Source organism: Pseudophryne corroboree, chromosome 2 (assembly GCF_028390025.1).
Source record: "Pseudophryne corroboree isolate aPseCor3 chromosome 2, aPseCor3.hap2, whole genome shotgun sequence".
Lineage (NCBI taxonomy): Eukaryota > Metazoa > Chordata > Amphibia > Anura > Myobatrachidae > Pseudophryne > Pseudophryne corroboree.
The window spans coordinates 832,072,159-832,092,816 of NC_086445.1; the positions used below are offsets into that span (position 1 = coordinate 832,072,159).

The following is a 20,658-nucleotide window of genomic DNA, read 5'->3' on the forward strand; positions in this document are numbered from 1 at the left end:
ACGCAGGAGTGGCTGGAGAAACGGGGGAGTGTCTGAGCGAACGCTGGGTGTGTTTGTGACGTCAAACCAGGAAGGACAAGCACTGAACTGATCGCACAGGCAGAGTAAGGTTGAAGTTACTCAGAAACTGCAAAGTAGTTTGTAATCGCAATATTGCGAATACATCGGTCGCAATTTTAAGAAGCTAAGATACACTCCCAGTAGGCGTAGGCTTAGCATGTGTAACTCTGCTAAATTCGCCTTGCGACCGATCAACTCGGAATGAGGGCCAAAGTTTTTTTTTTTTTCTCTTTTGGTTTCCTTACCACCCTACTCTGCTTGGTGCAGGATGGCCATTGAAATGCAATCAGTGAAACTCCCAGCAGTGAAAGAAAAAGCAATTCATATGCAAATTAGAAGCACTAAATAAGGTCTAAATGTCTATATGTCTGTGCTTACATCAATGTATGTTATTAGATTAAATTTAGAATTGCATTTTCATCTGTGTACTTTCACATATCTCACCTTCCTGTTTGCCATTTGCATTGATAACGTGCTAAAAGAGATTTGCCGCTATTTCAGAGTTTTAAGCCCAGTACTCACGGGCCGATCAAGGAGAGATGCGTGCTGAGCGAACCGCTCAGCACACATCTCTCCTGCCGCTCAGCACAGCGCGATCTGTGCTGAGCGTGCGGGGGGAGACGGGGGGGCCGCTCACTTCACCCAGCGGGTGAAGTGAGCGACCCGCTAGATTGGCCTGCATGCAGGCCAATCTAGCAGCGGCGATAGCGATGTGCGGGGCCGCGCATCGCTATCGCCGAGGGGGCTATACACGGAGCGATCCTGCCGATATTCTAAGCAATCTAGTCAGATTGCTTAGAATATCGCTCTGTGAGTACCCCCCTTAAGAACAGAGGTAATAAAGTTAAAATATAGACAAACACACAGTTTTGCCTGGGAGATAAGGCGAAGTCAGTGTGGTGTGTGGTAGATGATCAAGGATCAATCTACATTGATAAAAGTATAAATTGTGTTACGGTGGATACGTGTCTCTAACAAAGACTTGCGTACACAATCCAAAGGCCGACGCACGCAGCGTATATTACGCAACGGAGCGTCTGTGTACGCCCACGTAACTCAAACCACAAGTTGATTTTAACAGGCGATAAATAGCGCAACGCGATAAATAGCGCAACGCGGTAAATAGCGCAAGGCGATAAATAGCACAAATTGATTTCAGTTTTCCAAAACTTAGTTTAAATACCTTACTTTACTGTAATACCTCTGGGGAGAGCTATCAGACTACGGGAAATGATTTTTCTGATCAGAAAACTATAAGAATGATAGTGGGTTGAAAACGGTATGAGTGTATTGAATCCCGCTTTGTGGACTTTGTGGTCTATGTGATAAAACGGTATTAAATCCCGCTTTGTGGACTTTGTGATCTGTGTGATCTATGAGCACGGCCTGAAGTGAAAACGTGCAACAGAGTGTGATAAAGTTTTCGTTGTGTTACGCTCTGGCTGTTTTGGAGCACAGTAGGGAGACTCCAATGATCCTACCATTTATGGGCAACAAGTGTCTATAAGTGGTACGATTGGACTGCACGGTTGTATGTGTGACCAATAACGCAACGTGATATGAGGTCTTGCCCTCATACGTGTTGTAGGGAGCACATGCAAGCGTGATTTGTGTAAAGAAAAAGGAAGGGAATTTTCTCAGGAAAATCTCTAAAGATAGGGCCTGCAACGGCTACACGTGTCTGCTAGAAGGCGGATCGGAGATACCCGGAGCAGAAGAAGTTCAGTGGAAGAGCTTTAAGGATTTCCAACGAATTTCTGTGTTTGGTGCATTTTAGGAAGTTTTTCTGTGTTAAAAAGGTCCACAATGGAAGCCAAGTGCACGACACAGAGACAGTCGGCAGTCAGGATTCAGACTCCAGAAGCTTGCAGACCCCGAGGGTCTGCTCGGTTAGTAATGTGGGGGAAATATGGTCCCCACACTGAGACCTTTTGTGATGAATGGACACGAATGACTGCGGGGGATAAGGCACCATTTCCCGGGATAGGTAGTTTTGACTCAGAGGTGTTGCATAATTTAAGGAGAAGGATATGTCTCATTAAATCAGCAAAGAGACGAATCAAGCATTATGATTGTTTACAGTTATGGCAACAGGAGGGTGAAATGCAAAGAAATGTAACTCACATACCTAACTTTCATCTTGAGAGGAGAGACATGGCAATGGAGGGGATTGTGGTTGCGGAGAAAAGCACAAGGGTGAACAATAAAAACGCTCTTAGCAACTGTAGTATAGATAATAAGAATAAGTGTAATAAATGTAACAAAGATAATTGTAATACTGTTGAATGTACAACTATTAACCCATGCAAGTCGCACCCCATGTTAAACTTTCCTCAGGAACACCAACAAGAAAGTGAACCCAGAACGATGTCGGCACCTCTTCCAGAAGCCATCACACAAGACATCCAGGTGGACGCGACCCAATCGGTAAAGACTGTAAACAAACCCCCTAATGGAGGGTCAGGTGAGGTCGTGTCCACAGGTACGTATGGTATTATACATTACGCACAAACAAATGTACCTCATATTGCAGAATCAATTCAGAATGACGTTACTGGACTTAATCCTGTCAGGGTAATTGCAGTACCAAATGGGAAAACTGACTCTTCAGGAGTCACCCCCGTCAGGAACATCGCCATGTACTGCCCCTTTTCCCGAACAGAAGTAAGAACAATTCTGTCTGAATTTCCTGATCCCAGGAAAGATTTAGTTGCTTGTCAAAGATACATTAGAGTGCTAGGACACACTGCAGAGCCAAATAACAAAGATTGGAGGACAGTTTTGAGGGCATGTTTACCCCCCGATGTTGATTCATTGAAATTTATCGCTGATTGTAAGCTAGATGAGGAAGTGCCACTAACAAACGAGTATAACCAAGATAATGTAAAAAGAATTAATCTGCAGTTGAAAGAATATTTCCCTACAGTAGTAAAGTGGAATAAAATCTTTACAATAAAACAAAAAGAAGGTGAATCCGCATCAGAGTATTTTCACCGGGCTCTGCAGGATATGGCTAGGTACACGGGTATAGATGACATTGACACTAACGTACACCACAGAGAGGTAGCTGTGTCTGTATTAATGGACAGCTTAAAAGACACACTAAAAATCAGGGTACAAACCTCTATACCTCACTGGAGAGGCATCTCGGTGGCTGCATTAAGAGAGTCCGCTATCGAGCATGACCGCAATATCCAAAGAACCAGGGAAGCGCAGGGAGAACGGTTGATGGCGATGAGCATCCGAGCGTTTGAGGAGGCATCAAATCAACCAAGACCTCAGGTCATTGACACTTGGAGGAAACCAAGGATTTGTTATAATTGTAGAAGAGAAGGGCATTATGCCAGCAACTGTAATAACCCACATAAAGTCAGACCCCCTAGACCAAGAAATGAGCAAAGTTATAACACACAAAATTATAATCAGGGATCATATAGGAAAAATTTTGGCCCACACCCATAATGTGCAGTCAGGAAAGGTGATCATTAGGACTGATGGAAAGCCTGAGGTAACGGTTAATAAATTGGGAGGTCATTCACTGAAGACACAGGAATGACCAGGTGAAACGTTGTAAATGTATTTGTGAAGAAAAATGTTTTTCTCTCTCTCTCTATCCCCATCTCTGACAATTATTGGTAAGAATTCACACATTGCATATCCACTTGGTCCTTGCAGAAGTCTACCAAACCCCAGCATGACCTATCCGCCACAATGTATTTCTGGCCAGATACAAACAGTGGAGTAATGCAGGTGCTGGTGGGGAGGGACTGTTCAAGGAGACCATTAGACACGTAGATATGACAGCCTGATAATGCTAACAATGTTTTCTTAATGTTGAAAAATGTTTGATAAAAATGCTTTGTTTCTCGTTTCCTATTGTTGTTTGTTGTTGAGTTATGCACATGAAGCGTTCTCCCTCTCTTTTGTTTTTTTTTTATTCTCTCTCTCTCCTTCTCACTCATGTTTTCATGGTTTAAAGATGGTATGTCACCCCTCAGTTGGACCAATGGTAATGCCAGATTTTCGCTCCTTACAGAAAGATCGTCGGTTAGGAAGGAATATTGCATCACCAGAATGTTCGTTTGGAAGACTGAGAGACAGCACCTTTGAGAGGACAGCAGAACAAAAAAAAAAGAAGAACAACAAGACGAGAGAACTTATTATCGTAACAAGTTCTCTCCCCCTCAAACTGTTTTCTTATACCCCCTTTACAAATTTCTTCTTTTCTCCTCCTGTAAGATGGACTTGCCCCAAGAGACTGTGATATGGATTTTCCTGTTGACCATGATGTTGACCAGAGCAGTCTGTTCCGGCGAGAGTACCATGGAGGTCGAGAGGGGTTCTGGAATGGGTTCTGATGATAAAGATGGAGGCGTAGTTTTCCAAGATCAACCTAACCAACAAGCAAAGGCGAGTATCAGAAAACGATCCGATAGCATTGACCATAGAAGAAATTGTGACGGATTGTTAGCTGAAGAAAACTGTATCTGTAGGCTCTGTAACAATGTCATTGAAGATGGGTGCATTAAGAAATGCCAATCCAGTTTTAATATCCATATGGACCGGCATCCATTGAGTGACTATCACTCCTTAGTGGGTAGTGTGTTAAACAAAACAGATTGTTGGGTATGCTCTCAAGTACCTCAGGGTCATAGCAAATCAGGGCTAGTACCATTTCCTTTAACGATAGAGGAGGTACTTGAGTTAAATGGTGGGAGACCGGTGGACCGGAGGTTTAATATCTCCAGCCCTCCTAGTTTGAAGCTCCACCAATACCATGTGGATAGGTCCCTATTATGTTTCAACATCTCCAATCCCCGAAAACCGGGAAATTGGGAAGTGTCATGGAGTAACCACACCATGACCTTTTCGCATAGAGCAGATAGAATGCCTACAGATACGGAGCTTGTACGCCACATAGCCAGTAGAGGAAAATCCTTCCGGTATAGGTATACCTTAGGAAATAGGATTACTAAAGTTGGAGAGGTATCACCAGGATACTGTGCACATATCATACAACCTGATACGTGTACTAAGCAGATGGAAGAATTAGGGTTAGGAGATTTCACATGGAAGGTGTGTAATATGGTTATGTCCTACTCCGTCCCATATGTTCTCCCCGATGATGCATATTTCATATGCGGGAGAAAGGCGTACAAGTGGCTTGCCCCAAACTCTGAAGGATTGTGTTATATTGGAAAAGTATTGCCTGAAGTAATGACTGTGTCACATGATGAAATGAAAGACATACACCGTGGTGCCCAAGCTCCTTATACTCACACCCATTACGAGCACGTTGTTAAAAGGCACCTGATAGAGAAGACAGAGCATCCGGCCTCTGATCTGATAAGTGAATCCACCGGGATTCAATTCTTAATCGCGTTAGATTTCACCCGCACCGCTAGAGGAGTGCTGAATTATAAATACATATCGGCGCTCGCAAATTTGTTAGACAATATCACTGAAATGTATGATGACACGTTTAGGTATACTGGAAGAGAACTTCAGGCTTACAAAACAGAACTGGTACAGCATAGAATGGTTCTCAATTACCTCACAGCAGTGACAGGCGGATATTGTGTCACACTGGCAACACAATACGGCGTGAAATGTTGCACATATATTACGAATAGCACCGAGGATCCGGTCGAGGTCATAGACCAAAAGATGGACGATATTCTCCAATTGAAGTGGGAATTTCGCCGAAAACACAATCTCACTCTTGCTGCTGTAGGTAATGAGCTGACTGGTTGGGTGTCATGGTTGAACCCGCGAAATTGGTTCTCCGGTTTAGGAGACTGGGCTCAAGGAGTCATAATGGATGTTGGGAAGTTTCTCCTATGTATCTTAGGTGTTGTCATATCAATTGGCTTGATATTTAGATGCGGTCAGGCTTTAATGAAGTGCAAACAAAGTACAAGAGTGATGAGTTTGAGGAGTGAGGAAACTGTAATTAACCTGGATTTGATCTATGACCCAACGATAGAAACAATGATGTAATGAAAATGCGATTATACGGTCCGTTTCTTTCACCTGTTTCTCCGTTTTTCTCCAAGATAAAAAGACCCACTTGGACGAGGAAGTTGACGAGACGCTATGCAGACAACGGATTGACCAAAGAAGAAGTTTTGACCACTTTAGATACGGACATTTGATGAACTTTGCCATGGATCCCCAGTTTCCCTAGAATTCTTAAACTTACGCTAGCCCAACATTTTTTTGTAAATCTAATGGCATTGACAAAGCTTTTTGCTCGCACCTAATGGGCAAAACAGCGCAAAGAAGACGACTTTCAACTGATACCGAACAAAACTTCAACCGACAGATGTACATTAACCTGACATAGAATACCACTGCATTTTCCATAAGTGTTCTTTATCTTCATCTCTACAACCCTCAGGTAATGACACACATAGTCGATAGGGAACACAGGCACAGATATCAGCAACCACATACCTCCCCCATTCATGTATCATCAACTAAAATGTGCTCCCCCATTTTGTTGCAACCAAAAGCCGAAACGAGCTCGGTAGAGTTTGACAGCCCATCCACAGACCCTTAATACGGGATAAGAAGGAATTCAAATGTATACTTCGCAATACCTCGAAGCTTGATTTAAAACACGTACGGCACGATGATACATGACCCCCCAAACATGGATTCATACATACATACTTCTGCTATCTCACTAGGTCATACCTTTTTCCCACCTTCTTCTCTCCTCCCTTACCCAATCATAGAAATGTATTTACATATGACATATATTTTTCTCTTTTTGAAATGTTTTAGGAAGTGACAGTTATTGGTGACTGCCAAAGGGTGGACTGTCAAAGTCAAAAAAATATTACATAGAGAGAGCATACAAACCACACACATTTAAGTCGCTATACTTGCAAATATGCGCAGCGAGCACAGCAATATATGGAAACACACGCATTTGCTCGGACATGGCACGGAGATGGATTCGACACTTATTTCATACAGTACATAATTATAATAATATCAAGCACCAGACATCATGTTTGGTATTAAAACAACCAGCTCAATGCGTAGATTAATTTGATACTTGTTATTAAGTTGTGGGACATTGTAGCGGATAGATATGATTGAATGTATAAAAGCTAAAATCACTTTGTTGGGAACAATGGATGATCAAGCAAATCCTTTACTAAGATTTTCAGGGCTGAACCTGATTAGCATATACAAAGGAGAGAGAGAGACCCCTCCCCTAGGAACAGACACACAGGAGGATAGTTCCTGTCTGGGGGGGGTTGGGGTCAGTGTTGCTGGTTGCCACAGAGAGCAGATGTGATGTGGGTGCACTCAGAACAGAGGTCTCAGAAGCATGGCTGGATCATCGCCAGGCATAAAAGGCTAAGTATCATAATCTCAATATCTCATGGTTTATTGGCATAGAGTAGTTTTAAATGTGTGTTTTGTGGTGGGGTAGTTGTGGAATGATGGGTAAGCATAGAGTGGTTGGTTTGGAGAAACAAATGGCTTGGGGATGGTGAGGCTTGCGCAGCTGTGTGAATGTAACTTGTTTGTGCCCTGTGAAGTCTGTGATGAAGTGGAACATTAGACAACCTGTAGCATAGCATTTGTGGTATTTGTTTGCCTATGGAGATTTAATAAGATGGTTCTAGGAAGTTGGATTGAAATTGTGAAAGGTGATTTAGATTGTTTGGAATTGTAAAATCAGAACATATGCATTGTTTTGAGGCTTGGACATTTTGGAATAAATGGAGTCTTGTGTTTTCTGCTATGTGATTGTGGTGTAGTAGAGAGTGCCATGTGTTTGGGCCTGCAAATCTAAAATGGCTGCTGCCGGGTATTTTCCCCTCCCCCTTTCAGCCATGTGGTGTAGTCTTTGGAATCAAGTGGAGTTTTCCCAAAATGGAGTCTAGCTTCTGCCCCATGCGGCATTGTAGGGACAATTGTGTTGCTGGGTGTTGTGTATATAGGGACAGGCAGCATGGGTAAGCTCAAGTACTTTCTAAACAAAGATTCTCAGCATTGACTGACTGCGCAGCGATTGTTCCTCACATGTGTAAGCTTTCTCTGCAATCATATTGATCTTCTTGTTATTGTAAGCCATTTCTTTCTCTCTCTCTCTTCTCCTTTTCCTCTCTTATTTTCCCTTAAACGTAATTGTATTGTATTGTATTTCCCATGTAGTTATCTGGTTAGGTAGTCTATGTTATATTGTAGTGTATCATTTGTACTGTGATTCCTTTTGCAAGTATAATAGTTATAATACATATAATAGGTTTTGGACCCTAAGCCCAGGTATCTGTGTATTTCTTATAGTGTTAAGTATTCCCTGAGCGTCGGTGACACCCAAGCAGCTTTGTAGTTATTCAGGTTACACCAGGTTGCATTTACACTCTATCACCACACTAAGGTTTACTGTATATTTCGTTGTTAAAGGTATAGATATAAAGGTTTAACGTTATAAGCGTCTGCACCGCTGGTGATCTCCTCGTGGTCCCGAGCGTCCGCTACGCTATAGCGAATCATTACGTTAGTCGGCAGCCAATAGCGTGCCTGCCTGTGATCTCTGGGCCGTAAGCGAATGTGACGCTTGAGCGTCTCGACTACGGTTGAGCGATCGTTACGCAACTTGCGTACCCTTACGGTACTTCTTACGCAGATAGCGTACAGTGTTCTTAGACCTCTTAAAGTGTTTTATATACGATAAATATTTAGCTTTATCACCCTGAGCGTCAGTCCTCCCATTGGGGACTGCGATCACCCTGACAGGATTTAGTTCAATTACATCGTTTTGAGTTGACTCTACAATCTGAGGTGCTATTGTCTCTGCATAATGTACGGTACCGTACTTACCTGTGGACACGACCTCACCTATCCCTCCGCTAGGGGCCTTTACTACTGCTCTTACTGGTTGGGCCGTGCCCACCTGGGTGTCTTGTATGGTGGCTGCTAGAGAGAGTGCCGATATTGTGCTGGGCTCATCTTCTTGCTCGCAGTCCTGAGGGAAGTTTAGAATGGGATACAACTTGCACGGGTTAGCATTAGTACATTTATCAACTTTACTCTTATCATATACCAGTATGCCATTGTCTGTAGCCACTTTCTCCCCTATAATATACGGTGGTGGTGGTGCGGTTGCCATCAGTTTCCTGCTAGGTTTGGAACCGGCTGCGTGAACTAGTTCCCTCTGCATATCGCCCTCTTGCTGCCATAAATTTAAACAGTTTGTGTGTCTGACCCTTTGTTTTCGGGATTTTATCAGACATATTCAAACCTTTAAATTCTGCAATACCTCTGGATCAAAACTACCTATCCCAGGAAATGATGCTTTATCCCCCACAGTCATTCGTGTCCATTCATCACAAAAGGTCTCAGTGTGGGGACCATACTTCCCCCACATTACCAACCGAGCTGACCCCCTCGGTCTCAATTCTGTTGTCTGAACCCTGACTGAGGAACGTCCCTGTGTTGTGCACTTGGCTCCCATTGTGGACCCTTTTAACATGGGAAAACTTGCTAAAATGCTCCAAACACAGTAACGGTGGAAGTCCTCAAAGTTCTTCCACTAACTTATTCTGCTCCGAGTACCACGGATCCGCCCCTTTTAGCAGACACGTGTAGCCAATGCAGGCCCTACTTCGGCCTATATCCCCTGGGCCTTTAGGAGTAACTTACCGTACCCAGTGAATATCTGCCTAAAAGACAATGTTTACACAAATCACGCTTGCATGTGCTTTACACAACACGTATGATGATGAGATTTACGCACAAATATGCAAAACTTCGTATCACGTTGTGCCACGTATTGCTCACACAACCGTGCGGTCCAATCGTACCGCTTATAGACACTTGCTATCTATAAGTTGTAGGATCACTGGAGTCTTCACACTGTGCTCTAAAACAGCCGGAGTGTAATACTAAGAAAACAACACCTTTAAAAAGCTTTATCACACTCCGTTGCACGTATTCACCTAGACCGTGCTCACCAAGTTCACCAAGTTCACCGAGTTCACCAAGCGGGGTTCAATACATTCACACCTTTTTCAGCCCACACTAACGCTCTATAGTTTTCTGATCAGAAAAATATCCTTTCCTGTTGACTGATAGCTTTCCCCAGAGGTAATACAGTAGAAAAGGTTTTATTTAAACTAAATCTTGGACACTGAGCAATTTGTGCTATTATCGCGTGGCTACCATCCCGCGCCTAAACTAAACAATGCTATTGTGTAATTTGTACTTAGCGGCCAAACCCTTACGCACGTTGCGTAAACACGCGACCGTGCATATGTCTTTACGTTGCGTACGCAGTCCCGTACTTTGTCCGAGACACGTGTACAAAGACCGTACGTCCGCAGTAGTACAAATCCCACACTTCTATAAATGTAAGCGATATTACCTATAATCGTTTACTTAACACAACACAGTATCTTTCTGTATAAACCTGTTTAACTAGGCCAGACTGTATTTGTGTTTTACGTTTTACTTCCTTAATATCTAGTCTATGTTTTAACTAAATAGCAACAAATTTATCAGCACAGGTCAAAATGAATCTAATAATCAATACTTATGGCAACAATGCGAGCAGGTATACAAAGTATAAAGTACAGGTGTATGCGTGTGTTGTGTGCGCATTTGGCGCCAAACAAAAATTCACAGACTTTTAAAATAGCTTTGCGTATTTACCTTACGGATCCCACCAGCATCCCTACAAACCATGCAGAGCAGATGCTTATCTTATCAGCAATTGAGATAGGGTGTATTCTATGGCCAGGAAAAGGCTTACGTAGGATACCTGTCCGCCCTTTGCTGATAGATAAAGTCTGCTTTCACCTGCTAGGTTGTGGGTGTAAGGAAAAACCAGACGTTGCCCCCAATTGATAATGTCGATATTATCTTAAAACATAAAGCTATACCTCTAAATACACTTTTACCATGGAGCCGCTGTGGCCGCTAGACTTAATACACACGCTACGCACTTCGCACGCTATTTGTGTACAGAGTTCCGTACCGTGTACGCACTTAGCGTACAAACGCCGCGCTGGGGGTACAAAGTACGCACAGCGCGCGCACACACTTTTGATAAACTTTAAACCTTATTAGTAATGCAATGCAGTGACGTTATACCTTAAACCTTACGCAGCGCTGACGGTATAAAGTACCCGCAGTGCGTACACACCTTATCAATACACTCTTAAACCATATACAGTTAAATACACTTTAAACCCTAGCAGGGAAATGAGGACACAACACCGATCTGTAGTTAACCGCTGGGTTCTAACACCACAGTGGATTATTTGAAAGGGGATAACAATACAAATTATACACTACAAGGCTAATAAGATAAATCTACAACAGAATAATGGCTACAGTCAATGTACATACGTGAGAATATTCGCTTGCGCAACCTGGACCAGTCCTCCGCTCATCAGGTAGATAGCGTTCAGAGTCTTCTGACCGGCCAGGCAGCAATAGGCTTTTTATACACAACTTCCATAAATAATACAATGGTTACTGTAATACCTTTGTTCATTGGACACAGAGATGCATCCTTACATTACAGGAGAGGTCATAGGTTGATTTGAAAAGGTGGGCGATGTCTTTCCCAACTGCTCTTGTGGGTGGTCTCCTCTGGATTCCCGCCGCATACATAATATACAGTAAATACAGTTTACATCAATATTCTACTTCTGCACATAACTATACGCAGGGACATGCGATCTTCCTCTAACCAACACCGGAATGTTACCCTTAAAATACCCTACAGCTGGATACTAGACATCACCTTATAACCTTAGTCTGTCCCTTCCTATCATGCAAAGGTGAATCCCTTAGTCCTGGAATCATTTAAACTGTTGATACTTGCTGATGTGGTGCAGGGGGGCTATGTGTACAATGTGCACTATTTGGGTTAAATATGTAATGTTCTGATATGCGCTCACAAACTCCGCCGTAAATACCCATACCACGCGCAGGATCGCGGGAGCGATCATACGCAAATTGCGGATATGTGCACGCACGGCGGAACAAGTGCACGCGCAGCGGGCATGTGTGTGTGGTTAGTACATGATGTATGCATTACAATATTTTTCAACTTTGACATAATATTATGGGGAAGTCCCCAATACTATGCACTCACTGAGTGAGAATATAAAATAGGCATATCACCACCCAATTCTCACAAGTAATGGAAACGATCTTCACCACGTGATAGATATTTGGGGAAGCCCCCTTCGATAACAACTCACAAGTGTAAATCTGGACAAATGTCTCTGGAAGACCGAAACGCGTTGGTGGGGGAGTCTACTAGACATCTAAGGGATTCGCTGCCTGGAGAGGAGGAAATTGGAAATACGGGACCCCGTTTTTCCTATCAACATCTTCCACACTCCAACCTGGGTATGCAATCCCCTTCTGTTTGTATCTACGTTTTTGTGAAATAAAGAAAAGGTTTTTCATTTTAAAAATCCTGCTCCCTATTATGTTATTCTGACCCTGAGCATTGCCAAATGAGAAGGGAAGGAGTTTTTCACATCCCAGATAGGGAAAGGAGGAACAAGGAGATTTACACCAGGAGAAAAGACCCACCTGACAGGCGTGATTATAGATCTACACTTGTGAGTTGTTACTGAAGGAGGCGTCCCCGAATATCTATCACGTGGTGAAGATCGTTTCCATTACTTATGAGAATTAGTAATGGAAATAACTATATTTCATATAGTTTTTATTTTTTCACTCGATGTGGATATTTGTTTATGCAAATTTGAAGTGTGCATTATTTAGACTGTATTACACGAAGAGAGTGCTGTGTGTTTTATGTCTTTTATATACATGCTCATTGAAGAAGAGAGCTGAGCAACGGACACCCTAGGACAAAGGATTAACCAGGGGAGTGCATTTTTTTGATCATGCCTGCTACCTGTCTGTAAAGTGCACTCTGCACACTATTTACAGAAGACTGACTGTCTACTGACAGGGAGCCTGGCCTTAAAGAGCACTGCAGATGAGCTCTTTGTAAAGTCTGCACTGCATAATGGATTTGACTGACTGTCTCCACTCCAGTCTCTAACTCAGCCATCATGTTGAGCGATGTGTTAAAGTGCATGGTCTAGCTAGGCATCTTTAATTTATATAAAAAAGCCCATATCTTGTTAAACTAACAAAAAAGCCCTAGGCCATTTGTGATCCCAAGTCTCTGCCCCACGTCTCTCTCTTCCTCTCTGCCTCAGGTCTCTCTCTCTCTGCCCAAAGTATCTTTCTCTCTCTGCCCTGTCTCGTTCTCTCTCTGTCCCATGTCTCGTTCTCTCTCTGTCCCATGTCTCATTCTCTCTCTGTCCCATGTCTCTCTCTCTCTCTTTCTCTGCCTCAGGTCTCCCCATGTCTCTCTCTCTCTCTCTCTGCCTCAGGTCTCTCTCTGCTTCAGGTCTTTTTCTGCCCCAGGTCTCTTTGTCTCTCTGCCCCATGTCTCTCTCTCTCTCTGCCCCAGATCTATCTTTCTCTGCCCCAGGTCTCTCTCTTTCTGCCTCAGGCCTCTGTCTCTGCCCCAGGTCTCTATCTTTCTCTCTGCCCCAGGTGTTTTTCACTCTCTGTCCCACGTCTATCTCTCCCTGCTCTAGATCTTTCTCTCCCTGCCTTATGTCTCTCTCTTTCTCTGCCCAATGTATGTCTCTCTCTGTCCGGGTATCTCTCTGCCCCAGGTCTTACTCTCTGTGCCTTGGGTCGCTCTTTCCCCCTCTCTCTGCCGCATCTCTCTCTCTCTCTACCCCAGGTCTTACTCTCTCTGCCTCAGGTGTCACTTTCTCTACCTGTCCCATGCGTCTCTTTGTCCTACCTGACTGGAGGTTCCTTGGTCTGTATGTAAGGGATTTCGCAGGATGTCAATTGCTCTGCATCCTTATGGGATGTTCTGGGTACTATATGTGGCAGGGGGATGGGAGGCTAGTCAGCTGGGGGAGAGGTGTCACCATTTTTTATTGTACCCTGGGCGCCATCAACCCTAGTTATGCCTCTGGTTGCTCCTACTACCATGCTAGCTTAGTTACTGCGCTCCTTACAGGCCTATTTTCTGACACAATGCAAGAAGAAAATAGCTGTAATGTCCTTATATTGTTGAATGCAGATTTTAAATAATTTAGAGGTTAATGTATCAAGCAGTGAATAGATTGAAGTGGACCAGTGTAAAAGTTGCCCATAGCAACCAATCAGCTTAGAGGAAGCATTTGTACCATACTTACCGACATTCTGGATGCTCTCTGCGGGAGAGAGCAGCCAGGTCAGCTCAACAGGCGGGCCGGGGAGCGCTATGACGTAAGGAGGGGGTGGGCCAGAGGTGGGATGGGGGCGGAGCAAGGACGGGGCAGGGTTAAGGTGACACCTCCTATAAGCCACGCCCCCGCTCTGTAACGCCGCGATCATCGGCATTACACTGCAGGGGGCGTGGCTATGATGACGCGATTCAGCAAGAATCGCGTCAACGACTGCCCGGACTGCCCACTTTACACACAAAGTGGGCGGACGGGCAGGGTGGACCCCTCAAATCGGGAGACTTGCCTGCTCTTCCGGGGGTCGGGAGGGTCACCCGATTTTCGGGAGCCTCCCGGACATTCCGGGAGAGTAGGCAAGTATGATTTGTACATTCTATAAAATGATAGATAGAAACTGATTGTAATAAATTAAGTGGTAACTCTCCATTGTATACATACAGTATGTACACAATACCTTGTTCCTAACACTGTCCTTATTTCAGCAACTTCATGTCCGGTATGTCCTTCAGCTGTTCCATGAAGCCAAGACTTTCTTGAGACAAGTGCCAAATGTTGTACATTTAACAACATCATACTCTAAGCAGATAACCATATGTGGTGAGTAGCAATCCCCTTGTGTCAGAAGTAGTTACTCCACCTAGGCTCTTATCTAGGTATGTTGCAGGGTAATGTATGTGTGATAATTCACTAGTAGTCGGGTGATTGCAGGTGTACGTTTCATACCTGTACCTTCCCGCCGTTGTCTGTCCCAGCCTCCTGAAGAGCTCCGGATGTCACTCCTGTGGACGTTTCGGCAGAGAGATGAGGGCAACCCCCAGAGGACCAGTGGCGTCACAAGCCGGGTGTGGGGGGTGCTGCCTGCACCCGGGTGTGACGCCTAGAAGGGGTGACACCAATCTCCTCCACAATCAGGGCCGTCTTAACAACAGTGTAGGCCCCTGGGCACAGCAATGCATTGGGCCCCCTACCCGTCCTCCAGCGGTAGGGGTGGGGGGGGGTGCTATCAGCGGTAGCTTTAATGTCCCGTGGGTGGTAGGGGGTGTTCTATCTTCCGCTCAGCATGTAGGACCTGGAGCAGTAATTTGCTCCTTTACTGCACAGATGGGGTGGGAGGGAGAACACTAAACTGTAGAAGGGGGCATTGGGCTGAATGAAGGCGCCCTGGTACATGACTTCCGGGGTGGCTGGGGGTGTTTAATAGAGGGGTGGCTAATGGAGTGGGCTTAATATTCATAATTTTCTGGTGGGAGGGCAGCTTGCTTGACTGCAGATATCTCAAGTTCCTGAAAATATATTTCTTAGCTTTGAATGGGATAAAAAACTAGAGAGTCCCACCATTCAGAAGGTTCTGGGGACTTGGGGATCAGAGGTCAGGAGCCAGAGCAATCCTCCAATGAATATATAAAACTGTATACCAGGCGTGTGGAGCTGGAGCAGGGACCAGCTGCTGGAAGGCTGATATCTCTGGTTCTGGGCACAGTAGCGACAAGCTGACAGTGTCAAGCAAAAGGGGAGAGTCTCAGATTTTGGATTATACCCTCAGAAAAACTCTATGTCAGACAGAACCTGAGATATCTGGCTGGGAAGAGCAATTAACAGGCTCGGATGGGGACCACTGCTTTCACGTTGGATATCTCCGGTTCCCCAAGGTCGATTTTCAAAAATCTGGTACCCCTGGAAAGAGGGGACCCTCAGCTATCAGTCTAGGGCCCTTATACTCCTGGGGCCCTTGGGCAAGAGCCCACTGAGCCCATACGCAAAGACGGCCCTGCCCACAATGACAGGAGCCAGGTGCTGCAGTGTGAAATTCTGCTGCAGCACCCGGTTCCTGTCCTAGAAGAGGAGCCGACAGCTCTGCAAACAGTCTCCGGGGGCAGCCCAGTAAAGCCCTGCATCTCCGGAGATGCTGGGCACGCCCCCGGAGTGATGACCGGTAAGGCCACGTCCATTTATTTTACGACCACGCCCCTTTTAGCAGCAATCTGGCATATTAAGGGTGCACGCCGGGTGTCTCTACACACCGTGACGCCTCTGCAGAGGACCTATAGAGAACAAGTGGCAGACAGAATGTATGCAAATGGGTTTTTGCATTTATTACTTGAGACTCTGAATACAGGCTAGTATGGGTCACTTCAACTGAAGGAACATATGGCAAGCATTTCTCAAATCATATCAAACACAGGAATCACTAATGCCTACTTAACAGTTGTCAAATATTTCTACTTCTATACACTCTCAGTATGGTTTTGTTCAAGTCCAGAAACCAATGTCATCTTTGTGTTTAACACAAGTCCATGTGATTTTATAAATTGTCCACCTGGTGGCAGTGCAACATTAGTCTTTGCATAGTTTAACACTGAACATTCCTCAGGGTAATAAAGTCTAAAAGGGGTAATAAATACTTAGTTCTGTCCAAGGACAGGAAATGGAGTCAAACCATGTTCATAGGATAGGGTGAATAAGTCAATAAGCTCTTTATTTCAATGGTATTGTTGCAGCGCTTATATATGTATTACAGACAATGTCTAGCACAGGCTGGTGAATGCATAGAAGAAATGGATGTCTCTCACCAAATCAGTGCATCTATCAGGCTTCTCCTTCTTCAAGGCAATCTGGGATGACTTGGAGTTTTCCTTTCCACTGAAATGCTTGGTCTGGCTGTACAAGTCTCAGTCACCTCTGTCTCTTTGGACACTGTTTTTCCCATTTGCTGCTTGCCTTTCATTCTTGTTTCCTATATCAGGCTTTCACACATCATGTAACTTTCTCTGGCTGTCTGCTTCACATCTCCCCATCATGGACTCCTTTTTTCTTCCGGCTCTCACTTTTTTGCACACCTCCCCTTCACTTTCCTTGTTTTCCTCCACCCAGCCCCCAGATTGAGGGGTCATTTAGTTGCTGGTGATAACACAGATAGGAGATGGAAGTTTCTGGGTCATAGCTGCAGATTTTAACAACCGGCATCTAGAAAGACCCACAATTTCACTTAACACTGTCAGGTGCCTAAATTCCAAATTCTGGAAAACTGGGACTGTTTCTGACAAGTCACGGAGTGGTCGTCCAAAAAGTGCTACTGACGAGACAACCTCAACAATGGTTTTGACATCCTTCGTGAAGAGCCCACAACGTTTGTCAGCAGAATGTGGAATCAGCCAGTCATTGATCTTATGAATCCTTCATGCCCATCGATGGCATCCATTCAAGATCCAGCTATGTAAAATTGGAGGTCTTTCTGGGTGCCGGTTGTTAAAATCTGTAGCTATTACACGGAAACTTCGTTCTCCAGACATCAAAATGACCTCAATTCTCTCCTCTTTTTTCAAAGCCATCTTCAGTTACCGGCAACAAAAAAGTGTTGCAATTTTTAAACCATAACTGCTATTTCTAATCTGTTTGGAGCAATAAACTTGTCAGCAAATTCTGATGTTGTTTGACATGTTATACGATTCCCTTTCCATTCGAAAAAACTGATTTAGATTCAAGATGTCCGATTTCAAGATGGCGCCTATGTTCAGAACATACCCTAAAAGATAGCCCACCTTACCCATACCTTACTGGAGAATTCAGTTTTCCCATTTCTTGCACAATTTTTAAAACAACCTAGGTGCCTTTGCAGTAAGAATGCAACACTGTGATGATTAAACCTTGCAAGGTGAGTCAACACACACGGTACTCCAGGGCTTATTTCAAATTAGTGCAGTTTATTGCGCACAATATATATATATATATCTACAGTATATATTATTTATTCATTTACAACTGATTTAGCAGGAACATTACTGTGCAAATAAGGATGAATGGAAAGTAATTGGGTTCCTTTATTAACCTACTTGCTGGGCTAGAATTTCCTTAAAATATACACATTTTTAGGGGGCAGATGGTCAAACAGGGCTGAGAGGGTCCTCCCACTACAGATTGGATCTTTATTGCCAATCTGATTCACACCACTGAACATGCCATGTAACCAGTGCAGCGCAGTTCTTCTCTTCTGTGTCAGTGTCACAGTCTGTCAGCATGATAGGGGAATCATCTTGACAGAGAATAAGGCTCAATGGAAACAGTAAGAGACATCAGTGATTTTTTTTTTTTTCAATTAAAATGTAATGAATTACAGTAAATTTGGAACAACTTCCCTGCAGAGTTCCTTCAAAAACTCTGTGCAAGTGTACCTAGAAGAACTGATGCTGCTTTAAAGGCAAAGGGTGGTCATCCAAATATTGATTTTATTAAGATTTCTCTTCTGCTCATTCACTTTGCATTTTCAGAACTGATCAAACTATTAACACTTATATTTTAGAAAGCATTCTTACTTTGCAGCATTATTCCCACACCTGCCTAAAATTTAGCATGACCCCAAAGCAGCAGCGTTTCTAGAGAGGAGGGGACCCATGTGCAGACTCCTTGTGTGGGCCCCCTCCTCTCCTGTAGCCGTCACCGCCGCTGCAAGCGCTCTCAGCGCTGAGACTCTGGCACAGTGCCAGAGTCTACAGCGCATGCGCAGGACACCGAAAAATGGCCGCCGCGCCATTTTTACGGAGTCATGCGCATGCGCTGTAGACTCTGGCACTGTGCCAGAGTCTCTAGCACTGTGTGCTAGCAGCGGCGGTGATGGCTACAGGAGAGGAGGGGGCCCACACACAGTCGCCGATGGATGCTGGAAAGGTAAGTATAGAAGAAATGGGTGGTGTGTGCGGTGTGGGCCCCCTCTGGACCCAAGGGCCCGTGTGCACCGCACACACTGCACCCATTATAGATACGCCAGTGCCCCAAAGTGGGTCGCAAACATTTCAGCATGGGCCACTTCATGTTGTTGACCGTCATGCTGATGACTCCTCTGAACTCTTATGTGTACACACGGTGAGATATTTTCTTTTGATTTTGACTATATAGTCAAAATTGCAAGAAAAGTTAGTGCAGATCGCAAGGTGAAAGTCACCTTGTGATCCCGATTCGATGCCGATGCGCGGTCTCGCCAGGTCAGCATCACAAGAAACGATAGACTGTGCAGGCAAGTCAATCCTTGCTAGATCGGTGTACTATCTAGTTCAGAGGCTCTCAAACTCGGTCCTCAGGACCACACACAGTGCATGTTTTGCAGGTAACCCAGCAGGTGCACAGGTGTATTAATTACTCACTGACACATTTTAAAAGGTTCACAGGTGGAGCTAATTATTTCACTTGCGATTCTGTGAGGAGACCTGCAAAACATGCACTGTGTGGGCCCCCGAGGACCGAGTTTGAGAACCTCTGATCTAGTTCATCTCACATGTCAATGACATCTCACATAAGCCAAAATCTCACATAAGCCAAAATCTTAAGCACACATCATCCATATCTCAATAAAAGTTAGACAAAAATCGGTGGTGCTGGGCTCCGGGGAGTTCAAGGGAAATCGCAAGTGAAAATCGGGCATAGCAAGAATCTCACCGTGTGTACACACCCTTATACCCCTTTTCCACCTACGTACCGTGTCCGATCCGGGATGTTTAACACGGCTACAACCCGTGTCGGCTCCCCCGTTTCCACTACACTTCGACACGGGTTATTCCCGTGTCTGATCTGTTTCCACCTAACCCGGGTAAGCTCTGTAAAAGCCTATTGCTGTCATTACAAATGGACTTTTTACTGTCTCATCAAGATGATGTCATCAAAAGGCCCAAAACAGAGGGGTGGGGCCTGCTCACAGCATTGCAGCAATGGACGCCGGTGCAGTAGCTGTGTCTAGCATGGAGTCGCAGACTGTTTGCAGTTTACTGCTGCTTTCTGCTACAGACAGCTTGATGCAGCTTTTCACCTTGTGCCACCTACTGCAGAGCTGGAGAAGGAGAGCTCAATTCTTTGCAGAGAGGGCTACCTATCGACGCAAATATTTGAAAAGGAGGAGAGCGCGTATATCATCCACTGTTGTTATTTCTCTCATAACAATGAACTGTACACCAAGCCGAAGAATGTGGATGAGAGATCGCAGACATGGGGAAGCATTCATGCAGACTATTCTAGCATATCAGGAGGAGCAGTGGATGGCAAACTTCAGGATGTCTCGCGCTACATTCGAGTATGTTTTGGAACTACTGTCCCCCGCAATAACCATGCAGACCACCAGGTTCCGTAAGCCCATTGAGCCAGCCAGGAGATTAGCGATTGCTCTCTGGTGGTATGCTACCCCTGGAGAGTATCGCACAGTTTCCAGTTTATTTGGAGTAGGGATTGGCACGGTCTGCAAGATTGTCTACCAGGTCACGCGGGCATTGCTGGATACCATGTACCATCGCTTTATTTCCTTGCCACAAGGACAGCGGCTAGATGAGACTATAAAAGGGTTTAAGAAGCGTGGCTACCCACA

The 20,658-nt window shown here is 44.6% G+C and overlaps 1 protein-coding gene across 1 annotated transcript in view; it reads left to right on the forward strand.

Annotated features, from left to right (window-relative positions):
* Positions 1 to 20,658, forward strand: part of PPEF1 (protein phosphatase with EF-hand domain 1) — a 185,373-nt gene that overhangs the window by 68,263 nt on the left and 96,452 nt on the right. The window contains exon 5 of the mRNA XM_063953095.1: positions 14,798 to 14,912. Coding sequence (XP_063809165.1) covers positions 14,798 to 14,912 — 115 coding nt within the window. The remainder of the gene's footprint in view (positions 1 to 14,797; positions 14,913 to 20,658) is intronic.